Raw genomic sequence first — 23,329 nt, 5'->3', positions numbered from 1 at the left:
ATGCGTTTCATTTAGAGTTAACCAACCTTGCACTGTAGAAGCGGAATAAGTGTCACGGTTTCAATAGAAACAAAAAGGTGAGGACCCAGAAGCAGACTTAGATATAAGGTTTAATTAATAAAAGGCAAAAATGCACAAACAAAATCTAAACTCCAACAAAAGACAAAAAAGGAAAATCAAAAGACAGAGCAAAAAACTTACAAACAAAACCAGGAAACAGGTAATCCAAGGGAACACAAGGAGCCACGAGGAAATCAGGGGAGGCACGAAGATATTCCAAAGTAGACACGAGGAACAAAACCACAGACATAGACTCAACTCCACAGGAAGAACAACAATGAACTGGCACAGAAGGGTACACAGAGACTAAATACACACAGGGTAATCAGAGACAGATGAGACTAATTAACACAGGTGAACACAGTGAGGGCAGGGCACACAATCTAAAAGTCGGGAAACAGAACAAAGGAAGGAAGTAAAACAAGACATGACATACAAGGGGCAAGAACTACAAAATATAACATGAAAGACTAGAAACCAAACGCAGGACTACAAAGTAAAACAGGAAATTCTCTACAAGAAATGCACAACTAAACCAAACTAAACCAAGACAGGAACACTATATACTAAATACAAAACTTAACAACAAGAACTCAAGACAAGAAGAGACAAAGTGACAAAGGAAAACAGGAAATAATATCTTAACACCAGAATACAAATCAACAACATAAACTACTGTAGAATGACTCATGACAATAAGTTGTTTTAAAGGTACTTCTGATACATATACTAAAGGCGCCACGCAGCAGTTGTTGGTTGTCCAACCCATTTTAATATCACTACTTACTTTTCTTTTCATTTGACTACACAAGACTCTAGCATAGCCAGGAGTTCTTTCTGTTGCTTCAGAACTCATGGTAGTTTTGGATCTAACTTCAGTTGTCCCTTCAGAGATCGCTCAGCCGGGGTCATTCTGGGGGTTAGAGGAGCTGGGCATCTAAACCAGAGTGGAAATGGGGCTGATTTAGTGGAGTGTGCCAAGACTATTGAGAGGCCAAAGGAGGCTATATCCTTGCCGAAGCCAGCTCCTGATGTGGCCAGTAATTAGCCAGCGCAGGCAACTGAGAGGCCAGTGATGGTAAATGAGAAGCCGCCAGCCTCGGAAGCGAATGATCAGCCTATCCAGTAGCCCATCCAGTGGGTTGCTAGCTTCGGCGTGCTAGGCACCAGCCTGGGAAGTTAATGACCAGCCTAGCCAGTAGCCGATCCAATGGGTTGCTATGTTAGATGCATAACTTGCCATCCTGGTCGAATGAATAGATGGCTTCTTATTTACCACCACTGGACTCTCAGTTACCTGCGCTGGCTTATCATTGGCGAGATCAGTAGCTGGCTTCGGCAAGGATATAGCCTCCTTCTGCCTCTTAATAGTCTTAATTTTGTCCTTTTCCCAGCGCCATAGTCCATCAGCAGATACCCCTTCCCTTTCCATTCAACTTTGTAACAGCTTGATTGCTGTTAATATGTTTTCTTGGTGCTGCTTTTCTATTCTTCAGCCTATTATTTTTTTATGGTCTTGGATAGTGGAGAAAACTATGTACCTTTGTTATATTTGTTGTTTCTACTCAGATGCTGTTATTTCTGGTCAAGGTGTTCAGATTGTTCAGTAGTAGAAATATCTGGGGCCATTTAACCAAAAAATTATGTTCAGATCCCTGACTGCTACAGTCACATGTCGAAGAGTCCTTGGGCAAGACACTGAACCCCAAATTGCTCCCGGTGGCATAGCCATCGGGGATGAATGCATAGAACCTGATTGGAAATTGGCACTTAGGTCATTGCCATCAGTGTGTGAATGGGTGAATGTGACATGTAGTGTAAAAGCAGCTTTGATAGGTCAGAAGACTAGAAAAGCGCGATATAAGTACTGTCCATTAACCATTTACCGTAATTGGTCCTGAAGGCACAGACATAGGTATGTGTGTGTGTAGTGGTGAGTTGTCCTTAGATCATCTTTTAAAACCTCAAACTCAAAAACTCATAGTGAAACAGGCCACTGATCTCATGCAGGATCAAAAATGTGATTGTCCAAGAAAGAAGGTCTTTCTTGTTTATTTAACTTTTTTTTTGGCAAACAAACAAAGACTGGTGACAACATTTACCTCTCCAATGCTTGCCCATCCTATCCTACCTGAACAAATTTGTACGACACCCAGTGCCCAAACTGCCCAGGGGTCTCACTCATATACCTGTGCGTAGAATCCATACTAAAATTGTACATATGCAGAAATTCAAAAATGGAGTGCCCCAGAAATAAAAATGTGCACACACAGCAGCACGCAATGTTCCCTTTATAAATCACAATCCACGTGGAATTATCCGCATGTGGATCAGCCTCTTATTCCACCCTCTAAACACATTGAACCAGAAATAGTGCAAAGGACCTCACAAATGAGCTGTTTAAAGGCTCTTTATGGTGAATCGTAGCAACAACCGAGAGGAAGATGGAGAAAATTAACTTTCTGACACAGATATCTAGGTGCATGATGTTGCGGTGGCGGTTAAAAAGCAATGAAATGTTGTAGGTGACCCCCACGGGGGAGTCACAAAGTAATGAAAAATCAATTCCCGTATTCCTTCATTAGTGCCAGTGAATCCATCAGCAGGAGTGTCACCACAGTGTTTATATTTTTACAGAAATCACACTGATTACTTTACATTATGTCAGAATTTATAGAAGTTCGATCAGTGAATGCAAGCTTTTTATTTATGTTAAGTTATGATGAACTTGTCCTGAACTATGTTTTGTACTGATTAGGATATGTAATGATTTTGCAAGAGTTTTCTACTGGCCTTATTAACAAACTTTACTCATTTACACAATCAATATGTGCAGGTGAATGCGTGAGTGTGTGAAGCAGCCACCGTGGTGCCTCCCAGGCTCTGTGCGTCTGACTGCACAGTCGTGGTCAGTTTTTTCACACGAAAAATACATATTAAAACTGAAAATCGTACATGTTGATGTATGCAGAGAATAAGAAGATATTAGTTAAAACAAACGCTCCCTTTACACTACAATGACTAAGCGGTTTTCTATTCTATTTTAAGTTTCGACATCCAATGTTTCAGGTTATGGCTGTGATGCTTCTGGGAGAATGTGAAGTGAGACTGTGCTGATGAAATGTTAAGCAAACTATTATTTAGGTTTTGCTTAGATCTTTACATATTGAACATTGCTTATGGGATAAGGCTCACTACAGGCATGAGTCACAACTACAAAAACCACTGAATGTTTTTGATGCCGTGGATCGGTCAATAACATTTGATATTTTGTGAAAGTAAAAGTATGAGAGGCTTCAATATACAATCTGGCTTCAATTCACCACCTCACCATCTGTGTCGCTAATTTCCCTCACCTACAACATGTTTGTACAGATGGATCAGACTTTGCTTACCAGTGTGCACATTTTCCTGTCAAGTTTGTTTTTAGAGATAATAACCTAAGCATTGGAAGCAGCATATGCCACTTTCAGGCCCTGATTTTTGTTTATGCAAATGTTTTGTTATGAGACCTGTGTTCTTTCATAAGAAAAGCATAAATAAATGCTGAAATATTCTAAATAATAATACTAATGTTTTCAACTTTAATCACATATCTTTCTTAAACAAAATAACAACAAATGACTAAATGTTAAATAATCAATAATGAACACTAAACAATTTAAATAGCTCCAACAGCATGTGCGAATGTGATTAGATTAAAAACTGATGAGTTGCCAAAACATCCAAAGTTGCCCTTTCTATTGTCTTTGCAAGAAACAAATTCTTTGGCATTTGCCTTCTTGTCCTACATGTCAAGCTTTTCCTTGTGAATATGGCAAACAAGATGTACATTATACTGTTCAGGTATGCTTGTGTCATAGTGCTCTGAAACCATGTCTTCAGGTTCCAGAGCTCACTGAACCCTCTCTATGCTTCAGCTGATGACACTGGAACGACAATAACCAATCAATAAGCAATCACTGGAGCAACAATAAACTATCAATAAGCAAGTGTTTCAACTGGACCAAAGAGGCTATGGACCTCAGAAGTTGTATCTTCAGGCATACTGGATTGAGCTCTGGGTTCCTTTGCACACCATGTACAGTAAGAGGACTTGCTCCAGATTTCTGATCATTCTCATTCCTTCCTGCTCAAACCATTCTGTGATTTGCTAACCACAACATCAAGGACTTTGTAGAACTCTGTTCTGTAGTACCCAGAGGGGGATGCATGTACATGTGCAGGAGCAGAGCTTGAAAAAACGTTAGTGTTTTTTGGTGGGTTATTGACACATGGAGATCAATTTGAGTTAGACCAACTCCACACATTCACACATCTGTGAGGCTTGGAAACTATCAGGGTTCGTTTTTTCCCCTAAAGTTTCTCTCACACAGGTGACAGCGGAGAACATGCCATCTATGTTCTGTGTTCTGCACTGATGGGAAACATTGAGAGTCTCCAACTCCTCTGTTGTCTATAAGGCAAGCAAACGACCAAGAACAACATTTCTCTGCTGAAATTTGCCCAAGTGCCCAGCCTGCTGCATTTAAGTCAACTGTTGCCATCTCACTCAACGCAAACAATACATTCTCAATGGTTCAGCACAACACCTATGGCACTTGTGCGAACTGTCAACCTTGTGGGACAGAGGTCTTAGAGCCTTTGAGATTCCCTTAATGGGATCCTTGAGCTTGCTTGACTGGCCAAATAACATTTCCAACTCATGGCGTTACAGGCTTGCTGGGTGATAAGGTTCACACAGTGAGCACCACAGTGCACATTTGGGGCAATCTATTGCTCTCTCTGAATGATGGCCCGTGGCCCTGAATATTTACCAACCATGTTTGCAGCTCCATCATATGCCTTGCCACGTTAACCTGTGATGGGAAAATTTAAGCATAGCAATACATCCTTTACCACCCTCACCAGATTTTCTCCAGTGGTCCATGAAACCTTATACAGGCCAATTAATTCCTCATGTTCAATCAAATCATGGTCAACATACCCTTAGCACAATGCCTCTTGCTCTTTTGACTGATCTCTTGTGTTATACACCATCATGTAGAACTACAAATGTGGAAGTGACCGAATCTTGCCAGCAATGTCCCTAACGATCAAGCTAAGGAACTAATTTTAAATTGCAGCAGATGTTTAAACATCATTTTTACTTGCCAGCCACCTGGTGAGGCATGGGTCTTCTTCCACGTTATACTTAATTTGGGGATGCAGCGATACCGTTACCAGTATCAGGTATCTTGCAGTATGGGAGCTTAAGTACTCATACTCGTAAAACTACGAGAAAAAGGCTTAGTCCTCACTTACAGAGTGTAACATAAACATTAAGGCAAACTAACTTACATATTCATGGATGCACACACGATAAAAAGAGTCAGTCGGCGATCACTGATGTCTCGTAGTAGGTGCAGTAAACAAGTCCTGGCATGACTCCCTCATTGCCGTGTTTCGGGGGATGCGCTGTGTAGTGCTGCGTTCAGGTGCGCTCAGAAATGGCAGTGCTCATCACGTGACCTTTTTTACACTATATGTGGTATGTTGTCTTGTACTGAAATCCACTGAATGTGTTATAGGTTACACGAAAGTAAAATGTGTGGCAGTGTCATGTTTGTTTGTAAAGTAAAACAAAGTTGAGTGTTAAAATGTCAGCAACAGTTGCAGTTGCATCATTCTGTTGATTTACTTTGTTACAGTCAGAAGGTGAAGAACATTTGATGAAAATGAAACATGCTTTTAAAGTCATTATGAGAACTGTAATGATATTATTAAGTACTCATATCGGTATTGGTATCAGCAAGAACCCAAATGTAAGTACTTGTACTTGTACTTGGTATCGGTGCAACTTAAGTAGTTGATCAAGATTTCCCTCACTTGAATTATGGCCCTCAAGAGCTTAACCCTGTCATACCAAAAACTGCACAGCACCAATTATTTTTAATTGGCAGGCCCTTGGTTCCTCTTGCTGTGTTGCACCCACACTAACCAGCTAACAATGATCTGATCTGTCCTCATACAGATGGGTAGTTATTGCTATTGCTTAATGGCCTTTCTCCAGCTCTTGAACCCTGCTGAAATAAACCCAATGTATTCTTTGCCAGTGGTGAGGTATCTGTGTGAAATGCTTTACAAAAGCAAAATTAAAGCAAAGCACACCTTTCACACCGGGACTGAAATGGAGCCAAGGGAATCTGTTTTACTACTGTTTTTGCAATGTAAGGGTGTATTTTCCTACTGACTGCTTAACAATGAATTTAGGATCTGGTTGATTTGGTATAGTTGCTGAGAATGGTTGGTTGGAGACTGCCAAAGCAGAGATGTCTAACACCTATTTGCCCTGAACCATACTATACTCATCCTGGTCCTCATCCTCATCCTCATCATCTCCCTCTCCTTCCCCTGTGCCCATGCCCTCTCACATAACTGACCTGACATATCATAATGTTCCCATTCTCTATTTCTGTTTTTCTTATAGTTTCTCTGTCCCAGAGCAACACAAGTTTCCCTCAGGGATCAAGTATTTCTGATTCTCATATGATGACAAATCTTAAAACTAATTTCATGTGACTGCTTACTTGTGTACCTTCATCCTGTCTCATAAAGGTGGAAGACTGTTGTGATTCCCTATCTTAATAATGCAGAACACAGGGGTATAAGGGATGAGATGATTTCCTTCTGAAGCAAAGACCTAGCAAGCCAATGCCACTTCAACTCTTAATAACTCTTTCACTGTGACCCTCTTTATAACTTGGCTTGAAAAATCTAAATCAATCTTCCTTTGCCTTTTGACTGTGTGCATCTCCTCCTATCTTGCATAAAAAAAAGAACAACAAGAATGTTGAACAATGTCAAACTCATAGGATGACATTAAAAAGCTATCACTAACAACATTGGTCTGCTAAAGACTACTAGCCTACTAATTAAATGCTTGCTGAGAAAGGAGACATTGTGGTGGAAGAGATGGCCCCAAAAGAGAAGGGCATTCAGACTTTAACTTGCTGTCTGGCTTTGACAATGCTGGACAACTTAATAATATCAGCTATCATTAGCTTGCATTAGTTTAGCCACCTGGATTGCACTTATACATTCGTTTCTTGCCTCTTAGCTCTTACCCCCTATTCTGACAGTCAATGATGAGTGACAAGATCTGTTCTGCACGCACATAACTTAATTGTGCTCCAGCTGTTAATTCTTCGCTGACCTGGTTGGTTGGTCAAGCAGTGAGCATTTTTCCGTTGAAAAGACATTTAAAAGACCTCTATGGCCCCCGTTTTCACCAGGAAATCTGCCTCTGTCACGAGATTCATCACACATTCACACACATATTAACAGCAATTTTCAAGTTGCATTGCGGTGAGCAGTGCATCACAGTCACCAACGAATAAATTATTGCATACATAGGTAGAGTTGGATTTGATCCCACAAGAGCTTCGTTCAAGTCCAGCACTCATTGTCAGCCAACAAGGTCTCTTGGTTGAAATGAGGTCTTAGATGTTCAGACCTAATTTTCAACCAAATTTCAACATCGAAATCCCGGTTGGTGCTCACTTGGGAGTTTAAAATTTGAAGAAGCATCTGCAAGCTAAACACAGCCCTGCAACACTGGTGGTTAAGGGTCTGTGTTGTACTGCTTTCATTGAAACAGCTGTGCCTAATACTGTATGCCTCTTCCCAGTTCGCTGTCAGATCGTTAGCATAATAAAGAGCTGTAAAGGTTATATTGCGTCCATCATTCCTGTTATTTGGCTGCAGAGTTACAGATTTTAGGCCATAAATTAGGCTATGCAATGACAGTAGAGTCAATACATTCAAAGGTAGACGTACAGTAGGCTACACCCTGTCCTGATAATATAACTGACATGCGTAGAGTCACAAAGGGATTTACACTTTTTGTAACGCAAAATGAATTTAACGCCTTTTCTGAGTAGGTTATGCAGTCACGTAAAAACTTACTTTTCAAAGGCAGTAATCTTGTAACATAACAAGTTACTTAACACAACAATGCAGATAGAGGCTGATCAAAAAATAAATATTCATCTTCAAGGCGCAGACCAAACTGCCAAAGAGAACATGCTGAATGGGTTGGTCCTGAAAGGAATTATTTGAGGAAGACAAATTATGATAAATGTATCCATTTTGTGCATGTTGCTCACCTGCTCACATTTATTATATAAGCACATGTTAACACCCAATTCTATTAAATCATGCCATGTATAAAGTTCATCAAAAAATATTAATTCCGAATGCTTTCTAACAAAATAAAAAAATGTGCATGTAACTGCATCTTCTGATCTTTACTCATCTTCTTATTACATCAGGAATTAAAGTGATTGGTGGAGTAAAGGAGATAACTGGAGAGGAGTTTGGAGTCTACGTCAAACGGATTTTGCCTGGTGGCCTTGCTTCAAGTGATGGTGAGTAACTTCTATTTATTTTGAAATGTAACTATTATCAAAGGAGTCAGAGCTGCAAAATGCATTGAATAACATGAATGAAAAAATAAAGAAAGAAAAAAGAGACAACTTTGATCCTTAACAGGCGATAGAGATAATGGCTAGATGGATAACTTGGGTGTGATAAATAGTCAAAAGAATCCATTACAATGGAAACCAGATTGGTGAAACACAGTCACCCTTGCATAATGTAAGTCACATCACCAAGCTGTATTTCTTGCTGGTTTTGGCTCCGAGCATCCCAGGGTTGACTTAAGCCCTTTTAACACTGCCATTTCAAGGCAGGATTATTATGCCTCTTTTACGTTCCATCTTCTATGTAGAATGCATGGAGGCGGAATGGTGGTGCAAAGTGGTTCCGTCTCTGTGCCAGCATCGGACGTAGTAACAGAGGCGTAAAAGAGACGAAACAGCATCTTTGTAAACTGCAGAGCTGGCAGGGCAGAACAGCGGCATGTTTGTTTACACCTCATGCACGTTTTGCTTCCGTTGCGTGGTCCAATGTAGAATGACAAAGGTGACATGAGGACGGAGCTTAGTCACGGCGCTGAATGGGAACTGCAATGTAAAAAGGCCTTTATACTCAACCTCCCTCTTGCTCCTCTCACTCGCTTCTCATCAGCAGGGTCCTCATCCTCTCAAGTCTTCCCAATGGCACTCCCTGTTGTCACACTGGCCTCTGTCTTGCAGTGTTCATTTGGAGGCTACTAAGGATAGTTCCATTGTCTCCTCACCCAGCTCCAGTGCTCATTCCAACATTGTTAGACTGTAACACCGCTCCTGTCCAACTTTCAAGGATGACATATAAATTGCAGTGGTTACAATAGTCATTATTTTATTTTAGAAAAATAAACTTTTTTTTAAATTTAAATTCTTTTGTGATTTTCTGTGTTGAAAGGTGGACCACGTATAGAGACATACACTGATCAGCCATAACATTATGACCACTGACAGGTGAAGTAAATAACATTAATGTTTGTAAAGGGATAGCATTACAATGGCACCTGTCAGTGGGTAGGATATAGAAGTTCGAAGTTGATCTGTTGGAAGCAGAAAAATGGGCAAACGTAAGGATGTCAGCCACTTTAACAGGGACCAAATTGTGATGGCTAGATGACTGGGACAGAACAGCTCCAAAACCTCAGCTCTTTTGGGGTGTTCCGGGTCAGCAGTGGTCAGTACCAAGAGTGGTCCAAGGAAGGAAAACCAGTGAACCAGCAACAGCTTCATGGGCAGCCAAGGCTCATTGACGCAAGTAGGGGCGAAGGCTGGCCCGTGTGCTCCAATTCATCAGAAGAGCTACTGTAGCTCCAACTGCTAATAAAGTTAATGCTGGTTCTGATAGACAGGTGTCAGAACACACAGTGCAGCTCAGTTTGTTGCGTATGGTGCTGCATATGTTGTACCCTTAAAAAGGGGAAATAGTAGTGAAATAAGAATGAGGGAAACACACACGCAGCTCTTGCCTCCGCTCGTCTGTATTCAGTCATGTGCAGATTCAATTAAAACTAATCAAATGTACGTACTTAAAAGCACATTCCAAACACATTGTGAAACACACTCAATTACAGGGCCACAGGTACCATTACAAGTGTATCTTTTTAACTAAATATATTATACAAAATATAAATATGAATTGTGTTTTTAAACTACTTATTACCGCTGCTACATGACCTAACATTGGCAAAATACATATATTTATCTTAAAGTACAAATGCACAAACGTAACTACTTTAAACACCGTGGACTCAACAGTTGAAAACGTCAGCAGAGCTCGTGGTCTCCTGGCGCTAGCTTACACATTGTCTGAATTAGCTGGAAACACACTCAACAGTTAATCAGTACAAAACATATCTTTCTGTCATTTAAAATCACAGTAACATAAGGAGAACTATTGCTAACATGTGTCCACAAGTTAACGGTGCTTTATGTATGGTAATTACCTTAAAAAGGGGAAATAGTAGTGGAATAAGAATGAGGGAAACACACACGCAGCTCTTGCTTCCGCTCGTCTGTATTCAGTGAGGAAGCAGAGCGCGATCTCCCCTACTGGAACCCCAAGGCATTACCAATAGATCACAGAGCAGTTAACCCATTCATTCAAGAATCTGAACTATTATCTTTGTTCCTTGCTTGCTATTACTACCCATGTAGCCTTACCAAGAAATACTAATGCACAATAATAACTAAGAATGAAACCACATCTTATGAACAGTTAATACATTTAACTGAAAATAAAGGGAGAATGAAATTAGATCAATTATCATTTACTTTAGTCTGACACATACAACCTGTCACACATAACCACAAACCAGTCAGGGTGCCCAAGCTGACCCCTGTCCACTGCCGAAAGTGCCTACAAAGGGCACGTGAACATCAGAACTGGATCTTGGAGCAATGGAAGAAGGTGGCCTGGTCTGATAAATCACATTTTCTTTTACATCATATGGATGGCCGGTTGAACGTATGTCACTTACCAAGGGAAGACCACCATGGTGCACTATGGCAAGTTGCAGACCAAGTACACCCCTTCATGGAAACAGTATTCCCCAATGGCAGTGGCCCCTTTCAGCAGGATAATGCGCCCTACCACATGGCAAAAATGGTTTGTGAAACATGACAACAAGTTGAAGGTGTATTGGCATCTTAATTCCCCAGATCTCAATCCAATGGAGCATCTGTGTGGTATGCTGTGCTGTAGAGCCCTGCGCAGGACTGTTTTCTTAATTCCGCTCCCGCTAGATTTCTGACCATTACCGCCTGCTCCTGCAATGTGTGTTTTCCACTCCTTCCCGCTCCTGCAAATATTCAGACTATTCCAGTCGCACAAACGAGTTCCATTGATTTTGTCTTCTCCTGTCCCGCAGGGAATAAATGTTATTTTATAAATTAGTATTAATCAAGAAAGGCGCAATGCGCATACACTGGTGATGCCAGAAGACAAGGAAAAGCTCACCACTTCCTCAACACTCTCAGGGAGATTCCTGCTCGAGCCACGCACGGACCAAAAACAGCCAGAGACTGACACCAAGCTCTCCATCATGCGTGCTCATTCTGATGCGCGCTCCCTCTAATACACCCAGAAACAAACACACACTCACAAACACACAGAACTGAGAGGTAAATTTATTATAAACCTCAAACATAGCTACCTGTGGCACTGACAATCGTGCCCACAGATAGAGTATTAATACACTGTCCAGCATTACGCACTGGAGAATACTTGTGATCCAACCGCAACAATAAGAAAATAAAAATTTACAGACTACATTTCTCTAATGGTCAGAGATGATACATCTTAAGGAGTTTATCCTGAAGTAAATTTCATTTCAAGACAGACCTCGCAACTGAGAGGAATAAAAGGATGTGCTGCTAACGTCTTGGTGCCACAGCGCACCTTCAGAGGTCTAATGGAGTCCATGCCTCGACAGGTCAGGGCTGTTCTGGCAACAAATGGGGGACCTACACAATATTAGGCAGGTGGTCATAATTTTATGACTGATTGGTGTATTTTATTACCATCACTGGCTGGATAAAAAATCTAACATTAATGTCTACTGCATAACTTTTACTATATACTTGAATCATTAAAGTGAGGGAAAATAAGCAATAGGCTACAATGAGAATCACAAATAAAATGTCACAAATAAGAGATTGTTGCTTTGTAGCTCCTTTTTTGGTTGTTGTGTTGCTTAACAGAGACCTGCTTAATTTTTAAATTTTTGGTCAGTCAGGTGCTGCAGATATTTTTAATATATATTTAAATTCTCTCCTCCTATATGTTGTGGAAATGCTTTATAAAATACATATTGCTTGAAACCAAACACCCAATACTCAGCGGTGCCACTTATTTTAACTGAACCAACACAAAACATTGGGGCAGGCCTTAAAGTACTTAAAATAAATGCACTTGACTGTCTGGTGCATAAAAAGGGCATGTTTATTTGGTTAATATCCTCCTGCATTTTTTTTTTGTAGAAGGGTTTGAGATTGATGTGAATGCAAAAATAAGGAAGAGTATTGAAGTACATCTTAGACACAGTGGGCATCCAGCCATGCTGATGGCTCTGAAGTGACACAACAGGTTTTTGAGCATGAGTCTCTCATGTGAGTATGACAACAGAAATAAAACAGAACTGACAACAGAATTGAAATGGCCTACTTTCTCTGCCATAAATGATGGATACAGGTAACAGTTTTGGGGGTGAAACAGAGAATTATGATATGATTTGACTCATCATCATAATCATATCATATTGGCATGTTAGTAGTGGTCCCCCGAATAAATGGCATAATGAGATTATCCATATCAGCTGATGACTGTGCTCACATGGCAGGTAATAAACAAAATGTGTCTGCAGACACATCTACAAGCATCCTCGTCAGTGTGATGCTGTTTAATTGCTACCCCATTTGTCTGATTAGGCTTTTTTAAGGGCAGACGTCTGTGAGTGCTATCGAATAGTGAAAGGTGACAATGCTGGATGCAGGGAACATGCAGCCGTGTCTGACTAATGCAGCCCTAATGGGAACCCCCTTTTGAAAAAAAGTATTTACAGTTTAATCCAACCTTTTGTTCTTTATGGCAGTCAACTCTCCTTCCAAATTCACAAGATGGTACAAGCGTCCAATGAAAGCCCTGCATGTAGAACTCTAGAGGTCCATAGCCCCCCCAAAGAAAGCAGCCACAAATAAATGCAGGGTAGACTTGGGCTTTTACTACATGATTGTTAACTTTAATAATAATAATAATAATAAAAATAATAATAATAATAATGGCTACAACAAAAAGTTTGCCTCCAAGACAGTTTGAGATATCAGGTATAAGGTACCAAGAACTGAACCCTGCCCTAAGTGGTCCAGACTTAATGATCAAATAACACCTAATAACTGCTCATTAAAAAAGAGAAAGCTTCATTGTATTTTAAAGGTGCTATATGTAACTTTCAGAAAATCCTCATTCCTAGCGACAAGGTTGGCCGTTGGAACTGCAGTCAACCTTCTTGTATGAGCTTGCGTGGACACTCGCACGCATGAACGAGCATCCGGGGTTTTTGCCGAAGACACAGGAAACTGAGCATGCTCAATCTCTGAACTCACCGGCTCTGTTTACTTCACTGACGAGACGTGTTCATTGACCAGTATCATGTTGTCTCTAGCATCATGTTTGTCATCAACACTGTTTGTCATAATACCTAAGTTAATATCATGTTAGGTGGCGAATTTATTTGTCAAGCTAGACTGACAACACTGACATACACACTCGGATAGTATTTTGGTTGTCATAACATTAGCGAGCATGCTAAGGTTAGCCAACTAGCTCTAACATAACTTCACTGCATGGATCTGGCATTGCGCTTCAAATTCAAACGGCAAATTACTCAATTACCAGCCAGGTCAGCCCTGGGAGTCTGCGTAAGTTAGCTGATGTTATCTACTCTGGCTGGCTAACCTTAGCCTAGGCAGGTAATGCAATGATATTGGCTAATAGAAAACAATCAGTACACATTTGCTTTGTTCTGCTACATAATTTACAAATTCAACACAGTTTGTCATGTTAGCTGGCAAAGTTATTTCAAGCTAGATAACTGACACACTCAGATAGTATTTTGGTAGTCATAAAGTTAGATAGTTAGATAAATACACTGTATGACTCCAGCATTGGGCTTCGTAACCAAACAGCAAATTGCGCCGGCGAACCAGCAAATCATCACAAGCATTAGCGAACATTAGCCAGGCAGGGCAGGGCGGCTGGAGAGAGCTGGGATGAAGCACTTGTCCTGTGAGAGAAAAAACGCTGCACCTGATTAGAGAACGCTGCACGCAGGTTTTGTTTCTATGACAACAATAAGTTGTGGGTCTGTTTTGATCCCCAAAAGCAATTGAAGGTCTCCATGATTCGCATGCCCTGCCGATGTTGACTCTAGTTTTCCCCCTGACGTCGATCACATTCCTCTTTGGTCAGACGGGCTTCACTCGATAAAACGTTTTTAAAAATAGTTTTTTAAATTATTATTCCTGTGTGTTGGTGTTGTTGTGGGTGCCGGTCATTTGTTGGCATTATCCATCTCTATTTCACAGCTTGCGCTGTCTCGTGCTACACACTGTTGACTTCACTGTAGTGGCGTAGAACTACCTCTCAACAGAGGTACTCACGAACGTGCAGATACGTCACATCCTATTGTTTCCTGGAAAAAACGTGCTTTACATAAAAATCAGCCCACAGGTTGTTAGCACCAGTGGAGGAAGTTGGGGAAGGTCTCAATTTATCAGTTCCTCTACTATCCCTTCACACATTGGCAATAAAAAATGATATTTGATTGATGAATATACAGTATGTAAAATCTTACATATAGCCCCTTTTACATACCATATTCTTTTCATCTGTAAGTGTTAAGCCGGAGATATTCTTGCTTTTAACTACGCATATGAGTATGCATGATGGCTGCCACACATTCTCTGCGTCTGTTTGGCGCGTCAGCTGTGCACGTCCTCAAAAATTTGTGTTACACTTACGCAAGATGCAGTATGCACATGGCCGGTAGGGGCATTGTAGCGAGGGGGATGTGACAGTTTTGAAAAAGAGCTGATAGATCAAGTCCGCAATTATCCACATCTGTACGATGTACTGTACTACACAGCGACAAACATGGCTGTCAAAATAGCTAGAGACAGATAAGATCATTTTAGAAGTCTAAAGCTAAAAACTAAAAACTAAATGGAAACAAGCCTGGGACCATTACATCCGTGCACAGAGGCTAATGTTGGAGAAACAGTTTTACACAGCCTGAACTCTCTGGTCTGTCTCTAGAGGTATCCTCCAGTAGTATGTGAACAATTACGTTCATGACGCAGATGGTTGTGTACAGGAACGCAAGGCCAAGCAGTAAGTATATCTCCGGTTTTAAAGTACTGTGTAACACTTTACAATAAGTTACACAAAATTTGTGTAGTTACCAGTGAACAAATGAAGAATGAATGAGGAACTATCTGCTCGTAAACCATTTGTTAATGGGCAGATCAGGAGTAACTGCTTATCAGATTTTATAGAGTAGCTAATGATTACTTAGATATTATTACAACTGTTAGATATTATGTTAATGAACTAATAGTTAACGGGTAGCTGTGACTCCTTATGATGGCCCTTTACTTAATGCAGTTTTTTTTATTATTTCTGAATAATGCACTAAAACAGGACTTAACCAATAACGAATTATTACTTTTACCACCAATTAGTTTCTATTTTCGTGTCCCCTCAAGTAAAGTGTGCATCATACTGGGTAGTTACTATGCACCGAATCTTTACTACCTGTTAAACTTTAAAAGTTGTGGCTAAATGATGACAACTAACAAAAAACACGAGCACATCACAAGATACATGCTAACTCAGGGTACATTTATTTGTATTTAATATGCAATAATTCAAATGTAAAAAGTTTTTTCGGCCGTTTCTTTTTATTTGTCATTGTCAAGTATAAAATAGAATTATCACTTAGGAAAGGGTGAATGTCAGTGTTTAGAAACTATAGCTGTGTCCCAATCCAGGGGCTGCAGCCTTTCAAGGCCACAGCGTCGCGTCGAATTCTGTCCCAATTCGAAGGCTCCTTAAGATGCGGCCAACAAATCCTCCCTTTCCCGGGCCACGAAGGATGCACTGGATGGATCCTAAAAAGCCCAAAGTATCCCGAGATGCATTGCGCGCCAATTCACAAGATGGAGGACTCTTATGTGGTCAAAAGAATAAACTTTTAAATTTAAAAGTTTTGTTTTAAATTCAATCAAATAGTGTTACACATGTTTACAAAAACAAAAGGGCCCTTGAAACAAATTATCTTTAAAATAAGAGGTTAAGTTACGTGACGTTAGTTATGCAAACCAGTTAGCCTGCTAGCTACCTGTTGCTAGGTGACAGGAGCGGCATTTAGTGACGCAAGGGTAAGGGGCAGGAACAGCTGGTGACGCAGACAGGAAATGCTCTGTAGACCAGAACGGGTCATTCTACTTTGGCTTTAACGGTCTAAACAGGCTATGAATGGAGCATCCTCCGCAGACCTCCTCCTCAAAAGCTGCAGCCCCTGGATTGGGACACAGTTATTATCTCTATCCTGTAGCATAACTGCCCTTTCCCCAGATTTCTGTTGTGTCTCTTTGCCGTAGAAATGGTCAGAGCCCAGAACCATGAATTGTGATTTAACAGACCCACCATTTTCTCGACTATCATTATTTTTTGTACGTAGTTGAGCACCACACTTTACTCCTATATCAGCCTACTGGAGTCGCATGCTTTACCTTAAAGACCTACATTTTAATGCAAAATTGGTATAGTCAACTTTACTGACAGTCATCACCGTAGCAGTAAAGAGAAACAAACAGACTGGATTCACAATTTCCTCCCTCACCCTGTCCAGTGCCACACCGCCCCCCTTTCTATCGCCTTCGCCTTTTGTGGTTTGAAGTTCTGGTTTGTAAAATTTGCAAACTGCCATACTGTTTAAACGGGTCACTGTCATAGTCCAATGCGGTAGACATTTCCCAACCCTACTCCATGATTAACTTTGGCAGTGCATGGAGGCTTCAGTGCGAACATGTACAAACTGAGATCGATTTAACAAATAGGACTTAAGACAGCTTAGTGTGGTTTCTTTAATGCCAATTAAATGTTCCGATCTCTGTAATAGGATGTGAGGGACAATGGTATTGGATGTAGCACTAAGATCTAAAAAGACAAGTACTGGAAGAAGTAAATTGTCTGATGCAAGCAGGTCTTATTAATCTTGTTTATGTGCAATGATGCACTTAAAATCCTGCCTGAAAGTTGTAAAATTAAATAATGTGCAAAGCCACACAATTGATTGATCAAATATCCTAGAAATTAGGAAAGGTATGGTATTAAGCAGGTCTATACTTTGCTATTCAGAGGCAAAGTCCTTGTTGCATCGACCAGGGGCTCAACTCCGACTTCATTTCATCCCCACTCTCACTCTCTCTCCATATATTTCCTGTCACTCTTCACTTTCATATGGAGTAAAGGCAAAAGACCAAAAAGAAAAGAAAAGAAAAAAATATATATATTTATTGTCAGGATTTCTCAAAAATTGGTCTATTTTGGGGGGTTTGGGGGCTAAACCATTGAGAAGAAGATTCTTTTTATGGGGTAGTAGAGAGGAGTGCAATTCATGTAGGCCTGCTTCACTATCAGTTAGATGATCAATTTTGGAATTACTTAAGTTGGCATCGTAGCCCTCCATCTGTCAGGCCTGGACTAAAATGAGGACTCAGATGCAGAGGATATCACGTACAAGCACACTTTATTGATTTCAGATCCTCTTTGAAGAGTGACAAACAATTGGGCTATGAAAAACTCCCTTAATAACTAAGTCCTGGCAAGATAACTCGCGGAAGATAAACTTCCTAATAAGGAAAATCTCCAATAAAAGGAGAGACAAAAAACACACTAGAAACAGGGAAGATCCTAAAACATAAATCGCTCCTGAAGGAGGAAAACCAAAACTACTGATCAACGGGACAAAAGAAAAAGGCTCACCTAAACAGGAGGCTCTACAACTATCTAATACTTATTAAACACAAAATCGCTCCAAAAGGGAGGAAAGAAAACAGTTTACAAAATAACACAAAATCGACACTAAACTAGAAAACTTTAACAAACGAAAAATCACTCTCAAAGGAGGAAACAGAAAACAACTTACGTGGCGTAGCAAAAAACTCTTGGCAAAATCGACTATTACTGTGGATAAGGGCTTGGGTGCACGGACAAGGACGAAACACTTTTGCAAAAGACAAAGGGGAGACGCAGACTATAAGCACATGAGGGTAATGGGGAACAGGTGGAAACAATCAGGGATCAGGGGAGACAATCAGACTGGTGACACATGAGGAAGGGCAAGTGACCTGAAACGAGAGGAGAGTTAGGTTTCAAAATAAAACAGGAAGTTACGAGACAAAAATCCAAGACAAGACAAACCTCACCGCGGTGTGACACCATCATGTTGAAATATGGCTTTGAATTGAAAGCAGATGGAATTGCTTCCATAAATGTGCATTAATGCTATCCACAATACATCTCTTGGAGACATTTTTCCAAATGGCTTGTAGTTTAGAAATAGCAATTTAAACATGACTAAATAAAATTAATATTGGTCTGATGAAAGTATTTTCTGGAAAGCAATTCATTTCAATGCCTTGTGTGACACACAGTACACAGTACTAAGACTGTCTTTATCAAGTTACCTAACTATTTCAGTATGCTACAATGATGATTTTATCTGTTTAAAAGACTTAACTTGATAAAACTCAGGAACAGGAACACAGTTTTCCAGGTTTGTTGTGAGAGATTAAGACACAAAGCTTTGAGATATAGTTGAGTTTAGGTTAAGGGTATATTACTAGACTTGTGTCAAAGATGGCATCACCATCACCTCAGCAGGTGCATTGGAAATGTCAGTTCTAATGCGACGAGGGGATTCATTTAGGGTGATACAGAATCAATCAATATTTTAGTCCAATGTTGTTTACGAATAGGTTCTTCAATCAATCAATAAATAAAATTTTATCTAAATCATAACCAAAGTTCTTAAGACACTTTACAAAAAGAGCAGGTCTAGACCGTACTCTTTGTTAAGTTGTTTAGAGAGAGAGCCAACATGAATCCACCATGAGCAGTACTAAACAAAATTTGGCACAATGGCAAGGAAAAACTTCCTTTTAACAGGCAGAAACCTCGAACAGAACCAGGCTCATGTTAAACAGCCATCTGCCTTGACTGGAAGGGCTGAGAAGTGTGATAGAGGGAGATGCAGGATAGAGACAGGCAAAGAGAGCAACAACAACATATGTTCTTGTTACAACAACAACATATGTTATTCTTACATGGGGCGGCTGTGGCTCAGTGGTAGAGTCCGTCGTCTCTCAATTGGAAGGTTGGGGGTTTGATCCCCGACTGCTACAGTCACATGTCGAAGTGTCCTTGGGAAAGACACTGAACCCCAAATTACCCCAAATTGGCATAGCCATCAGGTATGAATGGGCATAGATCTGATTGGAGATTGGCACTTAGGCCTTTGCCATCAGTGTGTAAATGGGTGAATGTGACATGTAGTATAAAAGCAGCTTTGAGTCGTCACAAGACTAGTACTAAGTACAGTCCATTTACTATTTACATCAACAACAACATATAATACATAATACATGGTTCAAATGTGTAAAATTAGGAAGAACACCATAGTAATGATGAAAGGCTGATAATAATGGTAACAGTCTGAAGTCAACAGGTCTATTAGCAACTATAATAATGATACTATGGGGAAGACTGTAAATAATAGTTGCAATCTGAGTAAAGCCTGTCCACAGCAGCAGGTGGTCTGCAGCAACAATCCCCAGGAACAAGGGAGCACAAAAACTCCCGGGAAGATATATGGTTAGAAACGTTCTTGGGTCAGTAACTGTTCTAATAGAAGTGTTTAGGACTGCAACTCTGCCTCTCTTTATCATTCATCCTTCTCACCAACAGAATGAAAGCATATTAACACATACACTGATCAGTCATAACATTATAACCACTGGAACAACCTTGTGGAAGCTGTTTGAATTAAAAAGGCTGATTGACAAATAGCTTTGCTAAAGTAACCACTGCTAAGTGTAGCTTCTGTTGCCATGCAGCTAGCACTACTTTTACATGACTCCCATAGAGAGTCTGAGTCTTATATTTATACAAATAAGGACTCAGACTCAATAAGCACAGAGGTGAGTTGGTGTGAAGTCCGCTAATGAGCATAGGGGCCTCTGACGTTCAGAGTTAGTTGGCACTGAGGGGAAGACACGACAGGCTTCCCCCACCAAACCCCCGCTCAGGCCTCCAGAGAAGGGCACAAACTGGTGCCCAACTTCCCTCTCACTCATCTCCCATCTCCACCGTGTCTTGATCACCGTCCGGGTCAGAGTCCAGTTTAGGCTCACTGTAAATATCCTGGTGACTGTAACGCTAACGTTACTCCCTGTCGTCAAACTACACCATCATACCCCATTGAGTTTTTTTTACACCTTCACAAATTTAGATTATTACATGCTAATTTGTATTACATGCACACAAAACATGAAATACAACTGTGGAGTGTGAAATTATTTGTGAACATTATTTTACAAGCTCAAAATCTTTTTGACTGTTATTTGACTCCATATAAGTCGTTGACACTGCTTTCGCTCCCTGCAGTAGTTGCCCCCCGGAACATCCACAAACAAAGCTAGCGCAAACAGCTAATGATATGACTATTACTAATAATATAACTAACTATCATTAGCTTTGGTAGCTACCAGAAGCTCCATGTAGTGAAGGAAATGATCAAAAATATTGGTGCTGCTGATTGGCCAAAAAGGAGTGCTGTGAATCCGCACTCCATTGCTCTTCCTCATCAGCTGGATGTGTCTCAGTAGACTGAAACTTAATTTGAATTAAAAGAACTGAATGTAGAATTAGAATTTTCAAATAATCTGAATTTAATTTCAGAATATTACGTTCAGTTTCAAGTTTATTGGAATTCAGTTTCAAACTTAAATTAAATTTCAAATTATGTGATTCAAATTCAAATATAAATAACTCAAATTCAGTTTCTACTGACGCATATTTCTGTCCATACTAAAGTCTCTACAATTTGACAATATATTAAACGGCACAAACATAATCAAAAACCTCTGTTCACACCTAAAGACGAAAGTTGCTAACTTTGTCCTGCTTTTGAAATAACCTTAAGCTTGAGTGCTGTTTTTGCCACTTATTGACATACTAGGCTCCAATTAAGCCGTTATTTTCCCTCATAGCTGCTATGCTGGATGTTGAACTGGAAAATGATTTTGTTTATTTACTGATTCATCAATGCTATCGTTTGAATCCAGTACTTATAGTTTTTATTTGGAAATTAAACCATGCATCAAGTGGTTGTCTTAAGGTTGCCCTTGATAAGCTATTTTTAAATCAATGGTTGACAGTCACCTGATGTCCAGGTTTAATTCACACGTCATCTTGTGGTGTCTCCCCTGATAGGGCCATCCAGTTTATTTGTGTAGTTCCATAGTGTGATCTGGTACTTAACTGAGGTCACCTTAGAAACTGGACTAAGTGCATAAGAGTGTAACTCTTATGCTGGAATTTGAGCCCCTTAATTATGTTGGTTTGATTTACTGATATGGAAGTAGAACAAAGTAGTGGTGGAAATGTTTCCCCATTAATTTTATTTTCATTTAAGAACTTTGGCTCTGGGTTTTTTTTCTCAGGAGATAAAGTGGGCTGTCCACTAATTGGCAGATTAGTCAACAATCCCTCCTCCGGTCTGATTGTCAAAGATACTGAACCTCAAGTTAAGCCTGAAGGATATGTCATTGGCTGGTGAGCATTTTTGTGAATGTGTATTAGAATTAGAACATTAGTGTATAAAAGTGTGTGTTAATTGGGTGATTGCCATGTTTTTTGGGCCCTTTAACGACTATCGCTGAGGTATGAAGGTTAAAATATGACTGAGACACATTTCCAGTTTCTAATATCGACTTGGCAATCTTGAAAAAAATAATGTGAAAAAAAGGTATAAAGGAACCTGTAATAATAAACATTAAAGACCCCCTCCAGTGAAAATCAAGGGGGGGATTCACTAAAGGGTTGCACGGCTTTTGCACCCACAAAACCTGTGCAAATGACACAAAAAGATTCTGCCTCATTCTCCAAGCACACGCAGAGGGCTGAAACAGCATCTCTGTGCTTTGGTGCAGTTTGCACGTATTTAAATGTCATTATGCAAACATTTGGGGCAACTTTGGCCCCTTTCTATGCAAATGAGCCTCGTGGCAAAAAGCACCTAATTCACAAACACCAGCGCTAACAGCACCGCACAGTTAGAGTGAAAATATACTGCTGCAGAGTCCTGGTGGTAACTGCAGAGTACCTTTTATAAGGGCTGTCACACTCTGAGTTTCCGGTGATCATGACGACAATTCCACCTTTTGTGTGATCAAAATAATGTGTTTGTTTGTTAAAACAATCTGATAATAATATATTGTCATTATAATAATCAGGAGACCAATCAGTCCGGGGCTGTGCAAGGCTCAACCCCGGCACACGGGCACAGACATGGGCAGACAATCTGGAGCCTTATGCATGGCGGGGATTATTATATGGACGAGCTGCTGTTGCACGCACATTTAAAGAAATGAAGCTGCGTTACAGACAATTAAACTAGTAATCACTGGTCGAGTCTGGACTTTACATTAAAAGAGCTGCCCCCTCCTCTCCCTGCTCATCATCGATTTGTGCATGGAGTTGAGATCCGTCAGTGTGCTCAACTATAGCCTGAGAGCCCAGAAGAGAGTGTCACAATCAGATGCAAAAAAGAGCAAACTGCACGGATCTGTGAAACTTTATGGCAATTTGCTTTGTGAATCAGACCTTGACACGGTGCAGATAGAAAGGTGCAAATGATACGCAATTTATGGCGCAATTCATTCGTAGTGAAATCCCCCCAAGTGTTTAACCTTGTAAACATCTCCATGTGGTGTTTTTCATGTGCTACAAGACATCTCCAACAGAAGCATCTCCATGGCTGGGCCTGTCTGCTTTAAACTGCAGTGCACCAAGGACAGGATGAACAGAAAGTTTTAAGATTGGCAGGGTTTGCGACGTCACAATCCTAAGGAGCCAATCCCGTTAATGGACGGGGTGACGCTATACACATCATTATGTGCGACCTATGGCAACTAGTTCGGCGATATGTGAGCCAGCCATAACCATCATTATAATTTTTGCAAACTTACTGTTTTGGCTA

The 23,329-nt window shown here is 40.4% G+C and overlaps 1 protein-coding gene across 3 annotated transcripts in view; it reads left to right on the top strand.

The window, feature by feature from the left end:
* Window positions 1-23,329, top strand: part of LOC138602804 (syntaxin-binding protein 4) — a 74,100-nt gene that overhangs the window by 8,963 nt on the left and 41,808 nt on the right. For all 3 annotated transcript variants that reach the window (XM_069674378.1, XM_069674377.1, XM_069674376.1), the window contains exon 3: window positions 8,373-8,468. In XM_069674378.1, coding sequence (XP_069530479.1) covers window positions 8,373-8,468 — 96 coding nt within the window. The remainder of the gene's footprint in view (window positions 1-8,372; window positions 8,469-23,329) is intronic.

This window comes from Semicossyphus pulcher, unplaced genomic scaffold (genome assembly GCF_022749685.1).
Source record: "Semicossyphus pulcher isolate SPU_LCO1_2020_fin unplaced genomic scaffold, fSemPul1.0.p SCAF_23, whole genome shotgun sequence".
NCBI classification, from domain to species: Eukaryota; Metazoa; Chordata; class Actinopteri; order Labriformes; family Labridae; genus Semicossyphus; species Semicossyphus pulcher.
This window is presented reverse-complemented; position numbering and strand designations above follow the sequence as displayed.